The sequence below is a fragment of the Mirounga angustirostris genome, unplaced genomic scaffold, assembly GCF_029215605.1.
Source record: "Mirounga angustirostris isolate CCGP_5_RB_7025 unplaced genomic scaffold, mMirAng1.0.hap1 SCAF_13, whole genome shotgun sequence".
NCBI classification, from domain to species: domain Eukaryota; kingdom Metazoa; phylum Chordata; class Mammalia; order Carnivora; family Phocidae; genus Mirounga; species Mirounga angustirostris.
In genome coordinates this window covers 65,210,109-65,229,174 of record NW_026991721.1, presented here as the reverse complement: position 1 = coordinate 65,229,174, position 19,066 = coordinate 65,210,109, and the positions used below count along the sequence as shown (strand labels likewise).

Genomic DNA, 19,066 nt, shown 5'->3' with positions numbered 1-19,066 from the left:
ACCAACCCTCCAGCTGCTCTTCTTGGGTCTATTTGTGCTTTGAAAAGTAAATCCCAAGAGTCCTCCTGGCAGACAGAAGAGCCCCATTCCTGTGTGGGAATGTGAATCAGATACTTCTCTCACTGAAGTTCTGGCTGGCTCTGGCCACAGAAGATCCTTTACCCCCCTTCATAGGGTCCTGGCCCTGGGAGAGTGGGGTTTCCATTGAGGAAAGACGCGGGAGACAGGAGTGAAAGAAACATCCCTAGGAGGGGTGCCCAGGAGAAGTCATTAAGTATGATGACCACAGAAGAAGCTTCAGTGCCTGGGCGGAAGGCCAGATGGAAGGGCAGACAACTAGGGCAATCCTTCAAAGGCCCCCTTAGAGTCAGAGAATAAATGTTAGTTTCTTTATGGAGGGAAGACAGACATCAGCCTACTGGTTTAAATGGGGGGTGTGCGTTCCAAGTGGGAGAAGTTTTGCACTTTCTCCTCTGGTCTTTCCAGGAACCAGTGGCATGAGTTTGGGAGAGGTCAGGCTCCGTCCGGTGGCCTCCTGTCTGCCACAAGCCAGCCACACCCTCGTGGCCCGACCGCCAGACATTCTAATCAATATCCAAGCAGGGTCAGAGCAGGTGGTGGGACAGGGAAGCGGGTAAGTTACTTGGATGTGAAAGAACACGGCATTTCTTTTCTGGCTTGATGAAAAAGCCACGATAGGCTTCACAACTTACAAAACTTATTTCATGTTCTATTGTGTTGACCTATTCCTGGCAATTATAAAAATGTCACTTTCCTCCGGGAAGCTGGGGAGTATAACCCTGTCTCCCTCCCAATGAAGCACTTATGGAAATAACCCAAGACACGTGGCCACTTCAAACCAACTCTGCCTGGGCAATGCTTTGGAATATTTGGGTTGGAAAGTTGAATTTCTTCTGGGAAGAGAACCTTCCAGATGAGTCTGTCTGAAAAAAGTCAGAGAGAGTGCCGGGCCTCTCAAACCTCAGTCAAACAAGTACTGTGACTTATTGAGAGATGTTGAGCAAACAGACGTCCTTTGAGAATATATTTAGATCTATGGACACAGGTTGAGATATACATACGTATCAGCACCTAGCAAACTGGTGACACTGAATAGATGTTCAATAAATATGTGTTTAACAACTATATGTGTCTATGTGTGTGGATGTGTCCACGAACACACATGTACACACATAGTTAGAGCAGGTTAATATGCACACTGGTTCACCAGAAAGAATTCATCCACAGGCTGGTGAGGATGCTTGCAATTTTCCAGGGAGCAGAGATGCTAAAACTGATGAGCCTTTTACTTGTTTGGTTGATGAAATTTCTCCCAGCCACAGGATTTTTCTCTACTTTGCAGCTCACAGTGCAGTATTCATGCCAATTTTAAATTTTTGTTATTAAATTTCAGTGGTTCAAACATTTACTCATCTTAGTAAAAAATTTGGTTGTCCAGAGACAATGTAACTGCACACACAAGACTATAAACATTGTACGTTTAGATTTTCAGTATTTATCTACTTATTGCAAAAAGAGCCATCTTTTTTTTTTCATTAAATAATCATCACATTAGTACAATGCAATTTCATATTTTTTAAATATACTATATATGTTAAGGATAAGGGGTGAAGTTTTCTTCCTTTGTAATACCTGTTCAAGAGTTTAATGGATTAAGAGATTAGTTTTCACGTTGAGGAAAAAAAAAAAAGTATAAATTTGTCTCATTAGAATATTTCTACCAAGCATTTAAGGCTATATTTTAACATTTGGTTTCAAAAAGAAAGAAAAGTTTCATTTAAAAAATAATTTAGTGAATTACATTCTTTCATAACTTCCACCCTAATTAGTTACAAAGATAAGTCTAAAGATTCTTAGTTTTGTGTACTAATTTACATTTACATTTAAAGATTAATTTTACTTGTATCTTAAGACAAGAATTTTACGTTGGGAAAAAAAAAAAAAAAACAGAACTAAATACATTTGTATAAAGGCTGTAAATGCCCCATGGCAAATGCTCTGTTTCAAAATTTTTTTTTCCTACCACAATTAGAAACGGGTCTCTGCAGACAGAGGAGACCCAGGTTCTTAAGGGTCACCTTTTCCCGAGGAATTGTGGGCTGCGGATGTGAAGAACACATAGAAACCACTCAGATTTCTCTTTTTACAACTGTACCAGAACTTCACAGCTATAATGATAGTATGAACACATGAAAAAAATAATGACTTCACTCAAACAGGATTTAGAAAAAGTCAGGGTGTCCTCAGGGCCAGGGCACACCCCTCTGTGGCGAGGTTTACAGTCAGTCATTCAATAATGGAGACAGTGTGTGTGTGCGCACATGGGTGTGTGTGTGTGTGTGTGTATATATACAGATATCTATATATAAATAACCATGTTCAGTCCTTTACAAGCCTGTAAATATGATGTTGTGCTCCATGTTCACTATTTGAAACTTCAAATACACAGGCCATGCAGAGGAGAGTTTCTTGTGTGTCCCTGTTTGTTACCACCTGTTAAAAAAAAAAAGTATATATATATATATATACACACATACACAGAGAGAGAGAGAACACCACGCGGATGAAAACACAGTCCACTGTGCTATGGCAACTAGGAGTTGCTTGGAGAAGGACAGGCTCAAGTCCAGCAGGGAGACTACCACAGACGTCCCAGCCTCACGCTGCCCCCCTCCAGCACAAACTCAGGATAATTATGGGTCTGACCTGAATCCTAGCTGAACTTAGTTACCGTGTGTAAGAAATACCTCATGGACAGGGTCTCACCCATAATGCGAGGCCACAAGAATTAGTGTGGGTTTTTTGGGAGGGTCGATTTCTTTACAACGAAGACCATTTTCTAGAATTCTGTCTCATGAGACAGTCGTTTATCCTAGGAATTGCTTCCTGTCTTATTCCTAAACTTTTTCCTAGATTTGTTTCACAACAGCCCACGAGAGACAGGAGGCCCATGAATACTTAGCTCAGCATTGTTAACCAGCTGGGCTGGGGCTCAGTAACATGGACGCTGAGTAGTAGAATCATGTCAAATGATCCCTCTTTCCATTTACACAGGCTTTACCTTTCGAAATGTACTCTGAAACATTCATCTGCTTCCCCTCTTGGTTCAAGTCACTGGACTCCAGCTCTCTCCTCCTCGTGCCTGTGGCCTTAGCCTACATTCTTATCTTGAGCGACCAGATCTGACCCAGGTCTCCACTGGACCCCGCCTGCTTCCCAGAGCCGTTCTCAAAAGGAACTTTCTAAAAACAAATCTAGCCCAACTTCCCAACAGCTTCGGTGATGCTGTTACGTGTGTGTTTTGTTTGAAGACAGCTCAGTGTCTTCAAACACTGTGAATCTGAGGGCTTAGTCCTGCACCTCGGCGGGGTGGGGCCTGCTCCCGACTCTGTCGGCTGTTTCACCCATTGTGTTTCCCTTACCCTCAAGGCATCGGAGGGTGTGGTCCCTGACTGAAGAATAAAAACTCACACACTTATAATTTTCCCATCAGGGCACACAGTACGCCTGTAACTACACTTAGATTTGTGTGATTTTTTATTTTAATGCCCATGTCAGTCAGTGGGTTGTAAGTTCCTGAAGAAGGGGGACCACGTTTCCTAGTAACTAGCCTGGCACACAACAGTTGTTTAATAAGTATGTGCCGAATGAAGGACAGGGACATAATAGCCAACATGTAAGTAACCACATATAGCCTGCATCTACTCAGTTGGAACTGCTTCACATACACCGTCTGGTGTAACATTACAGCAACTCCGTGAGCGGGTGTCCTGTTAGCTGCCCTCTGACAGAGAGGGAGGCCGGGGAGTGGACTGAAGGTTATACAACGGAGAAATGCAGATCTGACTTCAAAGACCGTTTTTCCTACCCATGAAGCCATGCGGCTCCAGACAAATGAATGGATATAGTAATAGATTATCTACATTTTTTTCCTGGGCCATAAAGATTTGATTGAACACTGGTACCCACCTGCTTTCCTTCCTAGTCTTAATTCCTGCCCCTTCCCTCACAGATCGAAGACTCCAAGCATGCCGGCCTTCCGTCCCGGAAATCTCTCTCCCTCTCTCCCCATATGCAAAGAAATGCCCTGTCATGCTGCTTCTACCTCCGGCAGTTCTTGAATCCATCCCCTCCTCCACCGCCACAGCCCAGGGTACCAGCGAAGCACCCGACTCCCCCACCACAAGCCGCCCTGTCTCATCCTGCTCCCGTCGGTACATAGCGGCCGCAACAACCCTGTGAGCACCACAACTCTGACAACAACGCCCTCTTGCTTAAAAACCCCGATGGCCTGTATTCAACTTCCTAACTCTCAAGCCTGCAAGGCCCAGGAGCCCTGACCCCGTCTGGCTGTTCCTACAGCCAGCTACCCGCTCCTTGCTCTCCTCTCTCTCTCTCTCTCCATGCCAGCCACACCACCCTATTTCCAGTCCTCCCACCTGCCCACCCACCTGCAGTACTTTTCTCTGCCCTCCCCGCCCAGTCATCTGGCAGGGATGCCTCCACTGTTTCTTCCTTAGAGAAGGCTTCTCTGACCTCCCTCCTTGGCTCAGATACTCCTGGGACATGCTCTCGTGGCACCATGTACCGCCCTCTGCCAGCCACCAGCCACCGTTTCTTTTTGTGATTGCTTGAGGAACGCCTGCCTCCCTCAGGAGCCTCCAGGATGGCTGCTCCCCACCCCCATCTAGTTCACATCCCAGCACCTGACACTTAAGTACACACCCGTGGAAGGGCCCTCTTCTTGGTAAATCTGAAAAATGTCTGTTTATCTATCAAGGCAACTTAAACGTCAGCTCTGAACATGCCTGAGGATGCCCCCACCTCAATCCAACTTACAGGTACCTGCTCAGGTAGTTCAACTACCCGGGATGTCCAGGTGTCTGTTTCTCAAGGATACCACAGCCATGCATCTTACAAATGTATTGTAACCATTTCTTCACCTGCCTCTTTCCCCCGAGCAGGCCAAGATTTGCTATGGGATAGGCAATGTGTTTTATCTGCATCGTACTCTGGCAGCGACTATAATCTCTCTATAGTTTAGCTGAATGAACGCAAATATTCTCAATAACCTTTGAGATGGAGCGTCAAGACCTGAGCGTTTTGTTTGTAAATGGAGGAGGAAACTGAGTTTAGAGACTTTAAATGACTTACCCAAACCAAGGTCATAAAGCAGAGTTGGGTCTTAAACCCCAGTCTTCTGATTCCATGATCATGAAATATCCTGCGAAGTGTCTTTCCTATCCTTTTAAGTCTTCATTTATTTCTGTCCCTAGCTCTGTGACCTCAGGGAGGTCTAATATTCCTTATCCATAAAATGGGAATAAATATGACTTCACACTTCTGCAGTGAGAATTTCATAATATCACATTTACTAAAGATTTAGCACTGTGCCTAGAACCTCTATGATTTACCTTATTTTCTTGTAAGCTTTCTAGGAAAGAATATGTCCTATTTATCTTCTTCCCTTTTAGGCTCCAGGCCCAACATGGGGCTTGAACTCACGACCCTGAGATCAAGAGTCACCTGCTCTAGCGACTAAGGCAGCCAGGTGCCCCCTAAGTATGTCCTAGACTTCATGAGTAAGATTCAAAAGGAGAAAAGAAAAAAAAATGTTTCTAGTAGCCTGTATGTATGTCTGAATGCAACCTCCAAAGAGGACAGGAATACTTGGCCTGTAATTCAGTGACTCCCCCTCGGCCTGTCTGGATACTGTTACTAAGGCCCTGCATTTACAGGTTCACCTCAACTTCTGTATCATCCTGATGAAATCAGAGTTTAGCTCACCGACCAGGAGGTCTGAAAGTGATCTTGCTGACACAGGCTTTGTAATCCAATCTCTAGTAAAATGCCTGCAACTACGTCCAGCAGCTGCCATTCCAACCGTGTTTGCACACCCTGCCCCTGAGGAAGAGCTGAAAAGTACTATTTCTCCTTTATCAACGAGACGATTTCATTCTCATAATCCAGGAGTGCTGGTTTAATTTCAGCTTTTCTAAAAGCTAAAATATTATTTCCAGCCGATACTTATTGACAGCCACTAATTCTTCATAGCAAAGGAATTTCTCTGGTTGCTTAATGATACATTTTGGAATTAATGCTCTCTGGACATCTAAGCTGCTTGAAGTCACATGTTCTGAAAGAGCACTCCTGATTTCATTTCATGGGTTTTGTGGCTAAAGAGATGCTTTGAATTTCTTCCAGGCCTTCTTTTCCGTGGCTATGCTCTGTGAGGTAGGGTTAGGGACTGAGGCATAGTCCTTAAGGTGCTGAAACAGACTCAGAACTGGTTTGTAAGGATAGCTAAGACTGCTTCCACGAGAGGTGGGCTGGCCATTCACTCAGAGAGTTTGGGTTCATTCCCAAGGCTATTAACTGTCCACACCCAGGTATGATCCACTCACCCTCTGCCCATCTGAGCACGAGAGCCACCTGCTCCTAACTAGCAACAGAAAGCAGCTGTATGTCAGGTACCCGCCAGTGCCCCAAACCGTGAACTGCTCAATTTTCACTAACGACCATTACAGAACAAGATATTAATCAATAATAGTTAGCAAAGAACAGGTTTTCCAAAGTTTCCCCCAGATTGCTAGTTTCTCATGGACAGGCCAGAGAATCCACGGAGATTCTCTCTCAGGAATAAATGAAAATTACATGCAAGATTATCTTTCGGACAACTGTATGCCCATCACATGTCTGTGAACTCCTGAGACTCCCTGCAGCTCATTTAGCCATTCCCTGTGGCAGTGGGGCTCCACTACCCGGGGAGCTGTAAAAATAAAACAAAAACCATGATGCTGGGTGGGCCCCACCCCCTAGGATTCTGATTTTACTTCTTTCAGCTGGGGCCCAGGCCCCAGAATTTTTAAAAGCTTCCTGGATGAATCTGATATGCAGAAAGGATTTTAAGTTTTAAAGTTTTATTTATTCGGTTTTTATACTTTTGTGAGAAAACTGGCTCCCAAGGGCTCTTGAAAGTTAAAAATGAAGGAATTTCATGAGCTGGACAACCCACTGGTACCTTGAAATTGACCACGGAGGGTGTATTTATACCATGGAAGTGGGCGAACGCTAATAAATCAGGGTTTTGTGGGGATGTTGGGGGATAGTCTTTTTTTTTTTTTTTTTTTTTTTTTTTAAGTAGCACACCACTGATGGTGAACTCTAGTCTCAATGGATCTAAAACCTCTGGGTAAAGAACTTCTGCTCTAAGTATTCTAGTTCTTAGTCCTAGTAACAGAATAACAAAGCAAGGCTTCAGAGGGCTGAATATTTGACCGTGATACTGTCTTGTGCCCCTTTTAGCAAAACTGTTTCTAAGTTTTGTTTTGGCATTTTTCCTTCGGTTACATCAAGGAATGTTAATTTTTTTCAAAAATGAGCCTTATGAAACCCATTACTGCATATTTTATAGGCAGATTTTTGAAGACATCACTGTTCTTATGACCTTCCCAAGTCTCCAAATGAAGCCCCCATGAGAAATTTGTTTTAAAGTTAAGTATGAGGGGACTGTCCCCCACTCCCCAGCATTGCCCAGGGGAACCGGAAACTTCTCCCATCGTGGACCCTGAGCACCAACCACTGCTTATACTTTCCCTTCAGCTGTCCAAGTTTTGATCATACTTCAGCCTATGAAGGGTATTTCCTGGTCATGACATTCTATTTTAATTTCTATTTCTCGTGGTGCTGAGGGTTTGTATTTTACTATCTTAATGTGCGTTACTTCTTATAAGGCCTTGCAGTCCTTCGTGAAATGAGTCAAGGTTTATGAAGTGTGAACCCACTGACTCAGTCTGTGCCTCATCTGTGATTTGCAGACTCTGTTGCTGGGACCCAGGCGTGGCCGACACTGGAACGACGTAGAGAAATACAAACATACGTGCCTGGCTTCTATCCTCAGAGTCCCTGATCTCGTTGATCTAGGACTGCAGCCTTGGTGTCAGGCTTTCAAAAGTTCTTAAGTATTTCGAAAGTTCTCCATGCCTTTCTAACACGCAGCTGAATTTACCCACTTGAATTCCAGTTTTCCCAAGCTTAGAAAAGCTTAGTCCCGCAAGATGAGAGCCTGTCTCTTCCACAGACTTGAGCCCAAACAGAGCCCAAGCTTGCTTGCCCTGGGCGCTGTGGATTCAAATGGTGACCGACCGACAGCCTGCTCAGCACCCCTACCCCGCCACCTTCCTGTCCCCTTCCCCTCCAGCCTCAGACTGCGTCTGCCACAAGAAGAGGCAAAAACAGTTACCAATAAAATTGTGAAGTTTTCCAAAACACTGTTCATCATATATTTCTCTGGTAAGTGTTTGAGCTTGTGGATGAAGTTTATCATATATTCACACATCGGGGAGCGGTTTATTCGGTACACAAATCGGCCGTTCTCGAACCTTGCATACTCCGTCTGTGAGGGGAAAAAGGAATTGAGCATGTTTACACTTCTGATTCCAAAATACATGAAAAAGCTATTGCTGTCTGCAAAAGCATTTTTCCTTTTTAAACAGGAGTCATCTACTAGATGCTGTACTATTTACATAGTTTACTTAATTTAAAAGAAATCCTATGTCCAAACTTAACGGCATACTCAGAAATCCATTATTTTTCTGGAAACCTAAAAAAAAAGAGTGGAAACAGGATAGCTTTAAAGAGGGTTGTCTAGGTCAGAAAAAAAAGAAAGAAAAGGTCAGAAAGAAATATAATCACCTACTTAGTGATTTTCTGCCTGGAAATCTGGGGGAGCAAGGCCCAGCCAATTACAATTCTTTAGAGAGCCCAGAGAAAATCCTCCTCCACCATTATAAAAGTCTCACAGGCTAACGACCAATGCAGCTAATTTCTCTACCTCAGGAAAAACGACTTCACACTGATCACGAGCTCCTGACTGTGAGTTATTTATGTCTTTAATAAACAAGGAAAAGAAAGAAAATACTCGTATTGAAGATCCGACTGAAGCACTCAGAAATAAGAAACACCCCTAGATAGCCCTGGATCAAAGAAGAATTAAAAAGGAAATTACAAACTATCTCAAGAGTAATGAAAAGGAAAATACTTGACATCAAAACTTAGGGGACCTGATGGAGCTGTACTTGGAGGAAACTTAATGATGCAGCTTCATGAGTTCATCATTAAAGGTAAAAAATTACAGAACTAAACCATGTCTGAAATTTAAAACAACCCCCCCTCCCCAAAATAAACCCAAGTCACAAAGAAACCAAAGGAAACCAGGAATAGGAAATTAATAAAGATAAAAGCTCAAATCGATGTTAAGAGAAATAAAATATGTGGGCAGAATAAATTTAAAAACTGGTTCTTTAAAAAGTCAAAACAAAATCAAGCCTTCACAAGCTTAAGAGAGAAAAGAGACAAAACCACAATTACAGTAGAGATTGGAAGATCTGTAAAAGGTTACTTCACATAACTCTAAGGCAAAAAAGCCTAGAGGAGAGGATGATTTCCCAGCAAAGTATGAATTACTAATACTGACCATGAAGGAGAAAACTCTAGTAGGTCCATTACAGTAGAAATGACCAAAAAATTTTTCAGAGACTCACCACAAAAAAGGTACAAAGACCAAATTGTTTCATCGCTGAGTTTTATGCAACTCTAGAAGAATAATTACTCTCACTGTTACGCAAACGACGCCAGACCATAGGAAAAGGCAGGTGTCTCAATTCTTTTTATGAAATTGATGGACATAAAGAGATTAGAGAAAGGAACAGACTAATATCACTTAGGAGATGCAAAAATCTTACGTAGAACAGCGAAGAGAATACATCACTTTGTCCAAAGCAGGACTTTCTTCAGGAATGAACTCGTGATGCCCACGAATTGGGAGAAAAATCATACTAAGAGATGCTGAAAAGGCATTTGATAAAATATCGGAGCTGTTACTAACAAAAATCCTAGGTACAATGGGAATAGAAAGAAAGCACTTAAATATAAAATAAAGACCATTTATAAAATCCAACAGTAAGTATATATAACCCGAAATGGCAAAACTCCAAAGCCAACTCTATGGGCAGCAGTTACTACTCATCATCCTACTTTTTTTCATGACAGTGTTGGAGGTTTTAGCAAATGGAAAGAGGTGAGAAAATAACCAAAATAGAAAAGGTGGCAAAAACATTGGAAAAGAAGAGATAAAATAAAGCCTTTTCTTTTTGCTGGTACTATAAAACCATATACATAAAAAAATCTAAGAATCTAGGGGGAAAAGCCACTGGAGATAAATAAGAGAATGTGGCAAGTTGGCCAGATAAAACAAATATAAGCAAAACCCAAGAGCTTTCCTCTCTTCTAGTAATTAAAATCTAGAAATGGGAAATTGCATTAACGAATTACATAATATTTAGAAGTATATTTAACAAAAAAGGGATAAACCTGTATGTGAAAACTACAAAATCTTATTAAGATGGAAATGCAAACAGGTTCTCAGTTGGAAAGATTTAGTATTGGTAATGTATCGATTTATCTCAAAATAATGTCTAAATCTAGTACAATTCCAACTAGATTGATCAAGCGAGGATTTTGGTTTTATTTTTTTTTAAGTTATCTCCTTTTTTGGAAGAATAAATGCTGTTTACTAGCCTAGAAAATATATGGAAAACAACAGCCAGATTGACTTGCGTCAGCAGAAGTAAGAATGTGCTATAAAAGCCACTGTAATCAAATCAACATGGGATTGGGACATGTCAAGATAAACAGAGGGGGGAATCAGAGAGACTCCAGGAATGGCTCCCAGAATATGCAGTAACTGAAAGGAGACAGATCTCAGATCTACTCAGTGGGAAAAGGATGAATCATTTAATAAATGGTTTTGACACAAACGCCTGTGTATCTGGAAGAAAACAGGAGCGGACTCCCAATTCACACCAAATGCAGAAGTAGTACATTCTAAGTGAATTAAAAACTTAATTATAAAACTCCACCTGCCACACTCACACTACCTTATCCATGAAAATTCCTGGGACTTCATCAATCAAAGGCAACCTTTTCCCGCTCCTTGAACTTACAGAAGGCTTTTGGTATGTTACTGGAGGACATGACGAAAAAAAGAGTTTGGAATCTGGGAAACTGTTTTGGTGTGTTACTAGAGGACATGACGAAAAAAAGAGTTTGGAATCTGGGAAACTGAGTAACTTGCCCGGTTCGTCTCATCCAGGCAGGAGGTCCAGCTCTGGTGAGCCCTGACAATGTGGCTACTCAGCAGCCATGCCTACCAGGAACATTCCACATTCCCAGCCACTGACAGGTAACTGTGCTCCCTCCCTCTCCGAGAATTTGGGAGGTGATCTGGGCTGTAGGCCTCCCAGGCCCATCTCGTAACAAGGCCACCTTCTCACCTACCCTCTCCTTGGGCTTCCCAGACATGCGTTGAGCTGGCTCCCCTCCTCTCACATCCATTTTTGTCCTCTGCTGGTGTCTCCCTTCTACTCACCCCAGGGCTGTGTACTGCTTCCCCAATTTAAACCCTTATTCCTGTGCTGTTGCTACTCTCTCTCTGCACCTAGTTCTCCATTCCCATAGCTTTAATGATCCTTAATGTTAAGGATTCCTGATCGGTAGTCTCAGTCTTTACCCGTCCTCCAAATTCTCGTCTTGCACCCAGAATCATCCCCTGACTGTGTGCTCTTGAGCACCTTCCTTCCTTTTCTCTGTTGGTGGCAGCACTGTCCTTGCAAACACAAAACGTGTGACCTCTGACTCTTCCTCCTCATGGGTTTTTAATATCCAGTGAGTTTCTAAGTTCCATTCAAAATGTCTTACTGGGGGCGCCTGGGTGGCTCAGTTGGTTAAGCGACTGCCTTCGGCTCAGGTCATGATCCTGGAGTCCCGGGATCGAGTCCCACATCGGGATCCCTGCTCAGCGGGGGGTCTGCTTCTCCCTCTGACCCTCCCCCCTCTCATGCTCTCTCTCTCTATCTCATTCTCTCTCTCAAATAAATAAATAAAATCTTTTAAATTAAAAAAAAAAAAAAAAAGTCTTACTGGATGCCCCCTGCTACCGTTTCAGTGAAGCTCAGGATGCCTAAGCTCCTGTCGACCATCTAGTCCACCCTCTTCTGTCCTCTCTGGCTAGCGTCACCTCCTCAACACCATTCTCGGGAGGCCCAGCCTGTGCTCAGGAAGCTACAAGGGCCTCCAGCACCCCCGGGCCTCACTGTTCAGCCCCAAGTCTTAAAATCCACACACTCGCTCTCGCCCTCCTCCCTCCTCCCCAGCCCCTCCTCTCTCTCTCTCTCTCTCTCTCTCTCTCTCTCGCTGCGGCACCAAGTCTGCCACACTCAGGCTAGGCTCTGGGACCTGCAAGCTCTAGGACCACCGTGAACCAGAGCTGCTCACTGAACACAGATTGACTAGAGGATGGGCAGAAGACACTGGAAAATTCAACTTACATGGAAAGTTAACTGCAAAACATTATTCACACCAAGCAACCCACCCTGGTAAAAAGAACATGCGTTTTTTGACAGGGATTGAGGCCATGAAATATAAAAACTATGTATAGGTATTTGACCCCAGTATGTGCTGTCATCTGTTTAAAAGGATTAAAGGAGTGGAAATGGCAAAAGTACCACCACCATTTGAGGTGTCAGGTTTTACAGAAGGCAGGTGCCAATCAGCTGAATCCCACCTCGGCTGTTCTCTACAACGCCTGCAAGTGCCCTTGGACCTGGGGGTGGGGAGGGCACCATCCGGTGGGTGGCAGGGTCTGTGTGTACCCGCTTCCACAGCGGGCACCCCCATGACACCTTGGGCCAGACTGAACGCTGCTGGCCGCACAAGGCAGGGAGACCAGTCAGGGAAGCCTGGCATGGGGCTTCCTCCCTGCCTTCTTCCAGTCGCTTTCAGACCATTCTGTCGTCTCAAAAGTAACAGGGGAAAGCGGTGGGACAAAGGGAGAGGAGGAGATGCCAAAAAGGTAAAACTCTCCACCCCCATATAAAGTCGAAAGGAAGGCGACAGTCTGCCCCTGAATGAGGACTTCGGGGGACAGAGGCCTACTTACCTCTACTTTTTCTACTACTTGCTTCCCAAATGAGCATACTTTGGTGGAACAGGTGACTGTCATATTTTCAGAACTCTCATACTGACTGGTTACACCGTAAAAAGCCCCGGCATCGTCCTGAATACTGCAGTTTAGGTCGGCCTGTTGGGAAGGAAACGGAGGTGGGGGTTATCCTCTTGTGGCCGGAGTCATGGCAGTGACCGACCGGTGAGCGGCAGGCTAGGACGTCCGACCGCTCAGGCCGGGGGGAGGGCAGGCGTGGCTCGAGGAGGCGGTGAGGTGATGCTCATCCAGAAACAAGTTCCATGGCCCACGGGTCACTTTCTGAAGAGCACGCTAACTCCAGCAGTCTCCCCTTGAACAATGGCAATGTGATGCACACCTACTTCAGTTTGCTTTCTTGTGTTCAGTATAGAATACTACTGTACCCTTGTTAGAAAAGATCCGTGAGGCCTCTGCAATGTGTGCAGAAAGCAGTATATGAATGGGGTTCATAGTCACTAATCTGTAGATATATTTCAAGATTATTTATTTATTTGAGAGAGAGAGGAGAGTGGAGGGAGGGGGAGAGGGAGAGGGAGAGAATCTCAAGCAGACTCCGCGATGAGCGCAGAGCCTGACGTGGGGCTCTGTCCCACGACCCTGAGATCACAACCTGAGCCGAAATCAGGAGTCAGTCGCTAAACCGACTGAGCCACCCAGGCGCCCTAATCTGTAGATATACTTAAAAGAACGGGAGATCTAGAGCTGACTGGCCATTTGTTATAGATGTAAAAACAAACTTTTCATTACAAATTGCAGCATCCAGAAGGGAAATGGTTCCTAGTAAAGACTGGCTTATAGGGGCACCTGGGTGGCTCAGTTGTTAAGCGGCTGCCTTCGGCTCAGGTCATGATTCCAGGTCCTGGGATTGAGCCCCGCATCGGGCTCCCTGCTCGGCGGGAAGCCTGCTTCTCTCTCTCCCACTCCCACTGCTTGTATTCCCGCTCTCACTGTGTCTCTCTCTGTCAAAAAAAAAAAAAAAAAAAAAGACTGGCTTATAAAGATGCTAAATAATTCATATTTCCCACTCATTTAAGGTATCTGATGATTACCTACTATGTGAGGTTCATGCTAAACACTATATAGGACTACAAACGGGAGCTATGTACCTAAAATAGCGATAACAGAGATAGAAACAGTACCACGTCAAAGGTATTCAGAGTCCAGACAATGGAAGGCATGCTTTTAGCCAGAGGTATTACTTACGGGATGGTTACGATGTGCAGAGATGGGCTGAGGGGACCCTGGGGGGAGAAGGGGCCTCAGGTGCCTCCTTCCAGCGGCAGCGCAAGGACTGAGGCCACTGGGAAAAGTGTGTTTGGAAATGCAGCCCGGACCCAGGTTGTGGAGGGCTGGAAAAGGGGTGTGGATTGCATGCTGCAGGAAATGGGGACTCTCGGGAAGTTATGGCACAAGGAGGTGAGGTGATAGGAGTTGTGTTTCAGAGGTGGAGGTCTCAATGTGGGATAGCGTCCACTGCAGAGGGAGGCTGGGAGGCCACGGCAGTGGCCGGACCCCTGATGGATGGCTCCCTCCTCTCCAACACCTACCAACCTGCTCTCGCACACCAGGCACTGGGTGTGGAGCCCGGGGTCAGAGTGAGCAAGACTTGGGCCAGTCCCTATTGCCATGAGCTCGCAATTGAGTAGGAAGGACATCACCATAGGGATGAGCACTCCTGAAAGAGGCAGAAAGGGCCATGAGAACCAACCTTGGGGTCGGGGAAGCTTTTAAGGATGAGGCAGCTCAGATCCAAAGGAAGGAGCACTGTCTGAGGCAGGTGGACGTGCCCTGAGTGTGTATAAAGGGCACAGAACCAGAAACGAGGCCAAGAAAAGGCTGGGATCAGGGGAGCAGGTGAGAGAGGGTGGCAGGAGAGGCAGGAGGGTTTGGGTCTCATATCCTAAAACCAAGGCATAGATCTGCATTCCTAAGACGCACCGTGAGCACAGCCTGGAGATGACTCTGGAAGAGCTCACAGGCAGACAGGTCAGGAGGTCAAGAGAGCAGTCCAGACAAGGGCCAGTGTCTGTATCGCCGTGGGGACTGGAGAGGGACAGGGGGACCTGCCACACGATCGAGGCCACAGTTTGTGAGGTCTGGCACATTCTGACCAGCTGATCTTAAAACCTTGATGTGCACTAGCCACTAGGAAGACCTGAGTCATCCTATATATATTTTTAATAAGGATCTGCATTTGAATTTCCTTCTTGAATCGAGTATCAAGAAAACGTCCCTTTTCTGAGGCAAAACTTCCCACTTTCTGGCTTCAAATAAAAAGAACCATAGGCTTGGGCGCCTGGGTGGCTCAGCTGGTTAAGCGACTGCCTTCCGCTCAGAAGGAGTCCCTGGATCGAGTCCCGCATCGGGCTCCCTGCTCGGCAGGGAGTCTGCTTCTCCCTCTGACCCTCCCCCCTCTCATGTGCTTGCTCTCTCTCATTCTCTCTCTCTCAAATAAATAAAATCTTAAAAAAGAACCATAGGCTTTATATTCCCCCTTTGCCAAGAAATTCAAAGCTAAATTCAGTGCTCAACTACAGTAATTACCTATCCCAGGTACTTCTAATAGCTACTAACAACCGGTGTACAGCTCCTTCTACTGGATTACAATCTGCTTTTACTTGTCCTTGTCCACTTTTATATTGGGTAGTAACACTCCCTCACATTTTGCTTTTTGGAATTTTATGGGGCACCCATTGTAAATAAATAAAAATACCTAGGTGTACGTTCTTCTCACATTTGAAGGTTTGATGTCTGCTCTGTGAAGAGCAGGGCAGCAAGAAACGATGATGTCTGAGCCTGACTGTGATCTGCACCTGACCTCCTGGGGGTCTACTGAGCTCCAGCTGCCAGAGGTTACCCATGTGTCCTCCGTGCACAGGAATTCTGGACTCTGACCCCGCATTATGTCCAGCTTTCCAGGGCAGCCACCACCTGGCGTGCACTCAAAGTGGACCTCCAAGGGGCACCTGGGTGGCTCAGTCAGTTAAGCATCCGACTCTTGGTTTCGGCTCAGGTGGTGATCTCAGGGTCGTGGGACTGAGACCCGTGTTGGGCTCCGTACTCAGTGTTGAGTCTGCTTAAAATTCTTTCTCTCCTCTCCCTTTGTGCCTTGCCCCGTGTTTGCTCTCTCTCAAATAAATCTTAAAAAAAAAAAAAAAAAAAAAAAAGTGGGCTTTCAAGAACCACTGCTTTGTTCTGCCACCAGCCAAGAACACGTGGCTCTGAGAAGCAGCTCAGGTACTTTTCGGTGGTGAGATTTATGCTCTCATAATGGTGGTATAGCTTGTGCCAACAAGTTTTTGTTTTTTTGTTTTTTTGTTTTTTTTAAACTAAAAACACACATGTGGTAAGTAAAAAAAAAAAAAAAAAAAATCAAACTGGAAAAAGAGTATGCATTTTATTTCTACCCCTGAACTTGCTAACCTCCCTACTGGTGACCCATGTTTACTGTTTCTCAAGTGCCCTTTTGGAGATAGTTAGCACTTAGATACACAAGCATCTACATCCCCTCTTTTTTTTTTTTTTTTTTTTAAGATTTTATTTATTTATTTGAGACAGAGAGAATGAGAGGGGGGAGGGTCAGAGGGAGAAGCAGACTCCCCGCCGAGCAGGGAGCCCGATGCGGGACTCGATCCCAGGACCCCGGGATCATGACCTGAGCCGAAGGCAGTCGCTTAACCAACTGAGCCACCCAGGCGCCCCTACATCCCCTCTTTTTTGCACAAAAAGTGGCACTCTTCGAAACCTTGCTTTAAAATATATAGATACTATATAGACTATATTTAGATATAGAGATATAGATATATAGCTACATCCTAGAACTCATATTGTACTGATATGGAGTATCAGTTTTGAAAAGAACAGCCATTTAAAAACTTAGGTAGTCCCACATTTTAGTGGCTGCATGCTATTCCATGACACAGATGCACCCTAATAATTACCATGTGCTCTACTGATGAACATTTCGGTGCTTCCCAACATGGATGCAATAATGAGTTTAGGTGCAGCAGGAAAGGTGCATTAGGGTCCTGGGATTGAGCCCTGCATCGGGCTCCCTGCTCAGCGGGAAGCCTGCTTCTCCCTCTCCCACTCCCCCTGCTTGTGTTCCCTCTCTCGCTGTCTCTCTCTGTCAATTAAATAAATAAAATCTTTAAAAAAAAATACTTCTACTTTTCCTTTTTCTCAACTTTAAAAAGTTTCCAGCTTTGAAAGGGTTTTAATGGGCTATAAATAAACGGAGAGTGAATATTTTAACAAACTCATTATTTTTGATACATCCAAGTTGTTTTGAAAGCCTGGTGAACATTTAAAAGTAGTCTGGTGTTGGACGCCGTGGCGCCGCCCGCCGCTGCGCGCTGGTGATGGGTATTGAGGAGGGCACGTTCTGCATGGAGCACTGGGTGTTATGCACAAACAATGAATCATGGAACACTTCATCTAAAACTAATGATGTAATGTATGGGGATTAACATAACAATAAAAAAATTAAAAAAAAAAAGCAGTCTGGTGTTTCTGGTGTGAGTGGGGCGGGAAGGAGCATGGGGGGGGGCGGGGGGAGTCAGGGGGAGAGGCAACAGAACAGGCTACTTCTTTTAAACCACCGACCTCCACTTATGTCAGTGATATAACCAGGAGGGAGGTTTCTTCAGAACGGCACCTCAGGTCCCTAGGCACAATGCTTTCTTGTTTGCCCTTTTTTCAAATGCTCCATTTTTTCCTTTATTCAGTTCGGTGACATTAACAACGTAAACTAACTCGGACACTTAAACCCCGAAGCAAGCACAGAAGTGAACAGACAAGATCATCCGTCCCTATACACAATCAGAAAATGTTAATGAAGCTTAGAATGGTATTTGCCGTCATGGGATGTTAGCACAATTGCTGGAAATGTCCACAGCCTCTGCGCTCCTGTCTCTCTGAGTCTCCGTGCTTAAGTGATGCTGGTGAAAAGCCCCTGTCCCGCTTCGGCAGCACACTGCGTAGACACCACTGGACCGGATTCATTTTTAAGACCCTCTTTTCTTTATTTGGCAAAATTATTTCAAGAATAACCAGCGCTCTGTTTCACGGTTTTAAACATTAAACACAAAAACTCCCGAAGTGGTAAGAGAATGACAGAACTGAAATAACTTAAGTTCTGTTTTCCCATCTTCCTAACGACTGTGCTATCACGGCTCGTTTCCCCATCTACTGTTTAACCGCGGGAAGCGGCGGGAGCTGCGGCTCACATGACTCTAGGGACAGACACAGGGCTGAGTCCCCATGTGCCATTAAAGAGTAAGTAACACAACGGCTAAGTAACAGAAGTGTGCTAATCTGAAGCATATACACGTGCATAGATGAAATAAAAACGCTAACTTCACCAACTGTTTAGGACTCAGGTCAACAAGATTTTTTCTTTCTAAGAGTATTTTATCAATGGCATTGTTTAGAACTGTGGGCACATGGTGATAATAAAAACGAGAACAGATTTTTAGAGGGCTTTGCCATCTAAAGTTCTCTAAGACCATGGGCATCCTTACTGCCTGCACCTGGGCAGACCAGCCCCACCATCTTACCTTTGGTTCACCACTGTCCCTTAGAATTTCCAAAATAATTTTCATTAGTTTTAACTGGGAATGAACGATCTGTAGTTTTAATGACAGGAAGTATCAAAAATGAAGCTATTTAAATATATGCATTATGAAAACCTCAGAAATTAGCTCAATAAATTATGAGTTCTGAAGTTACAGAAGTTAACTTTTTTTTTACATAAAATTAAATGACATGCATTCAGAGAAATGCACAGGTCACAAGTTTACAATTCGATTAATTTTCATAAAGTGAACACACCCATGTAACCAGCACCCAGATGAAGAAACAGAACAGAAGCCCTCCCACTCATGCTCTCTTCCAGTTCAATCACCCCCATATCTCCCAGAGGTGATCTTGACGCTAAACACTGTACATTAGTTCTGTCCGGTGTTTCGAACTTTAAATAAATGGAATCACGGTGTTGACTCC

At 44.5% G+C, this 19,066-nt stretch overlaps 1 protein-coding gene across 12 annotated transcripts in view; it reads right to left on the bottom strand.

The window, feature by feature from the left end:
• Positions 1–2,048: 2,048 nt before the first annotated feature.
• TEAD1 (TEA domain transcription factor 1) overlaps positions 2,049–19,066 on the bottom strand; it is a 255,110-nt gene continuing 238,092 nt past the window's right edge. For 11 of the 12 annotated variants that reach the window (XM_045894123.3, XM_045894121.3, XM_045894118.3 and 8 more), the window contains 3 exons: positions 13,019–13,159; positions 8,264–8,416; positions 2,049–2,514 (listed from right to left, as the gene is read on the bottom strand). In XM_045894123.3, coding sequence (XP_045750079.1) covers positions 2,401–2,514; positions 8,264–8,416; positions 13,019–13,159 — 408 coding nt within the window. In that variant the 3' untranslated portion in view covers positions 2,049–2,400. The remainder of the gene's footprint in view (positions 2,515–8,263; positions 8,417–13,018; positions 13,160–19,066) is intronic. The other variant, XM_045894116.3, reaches the window with a different exon arrangement.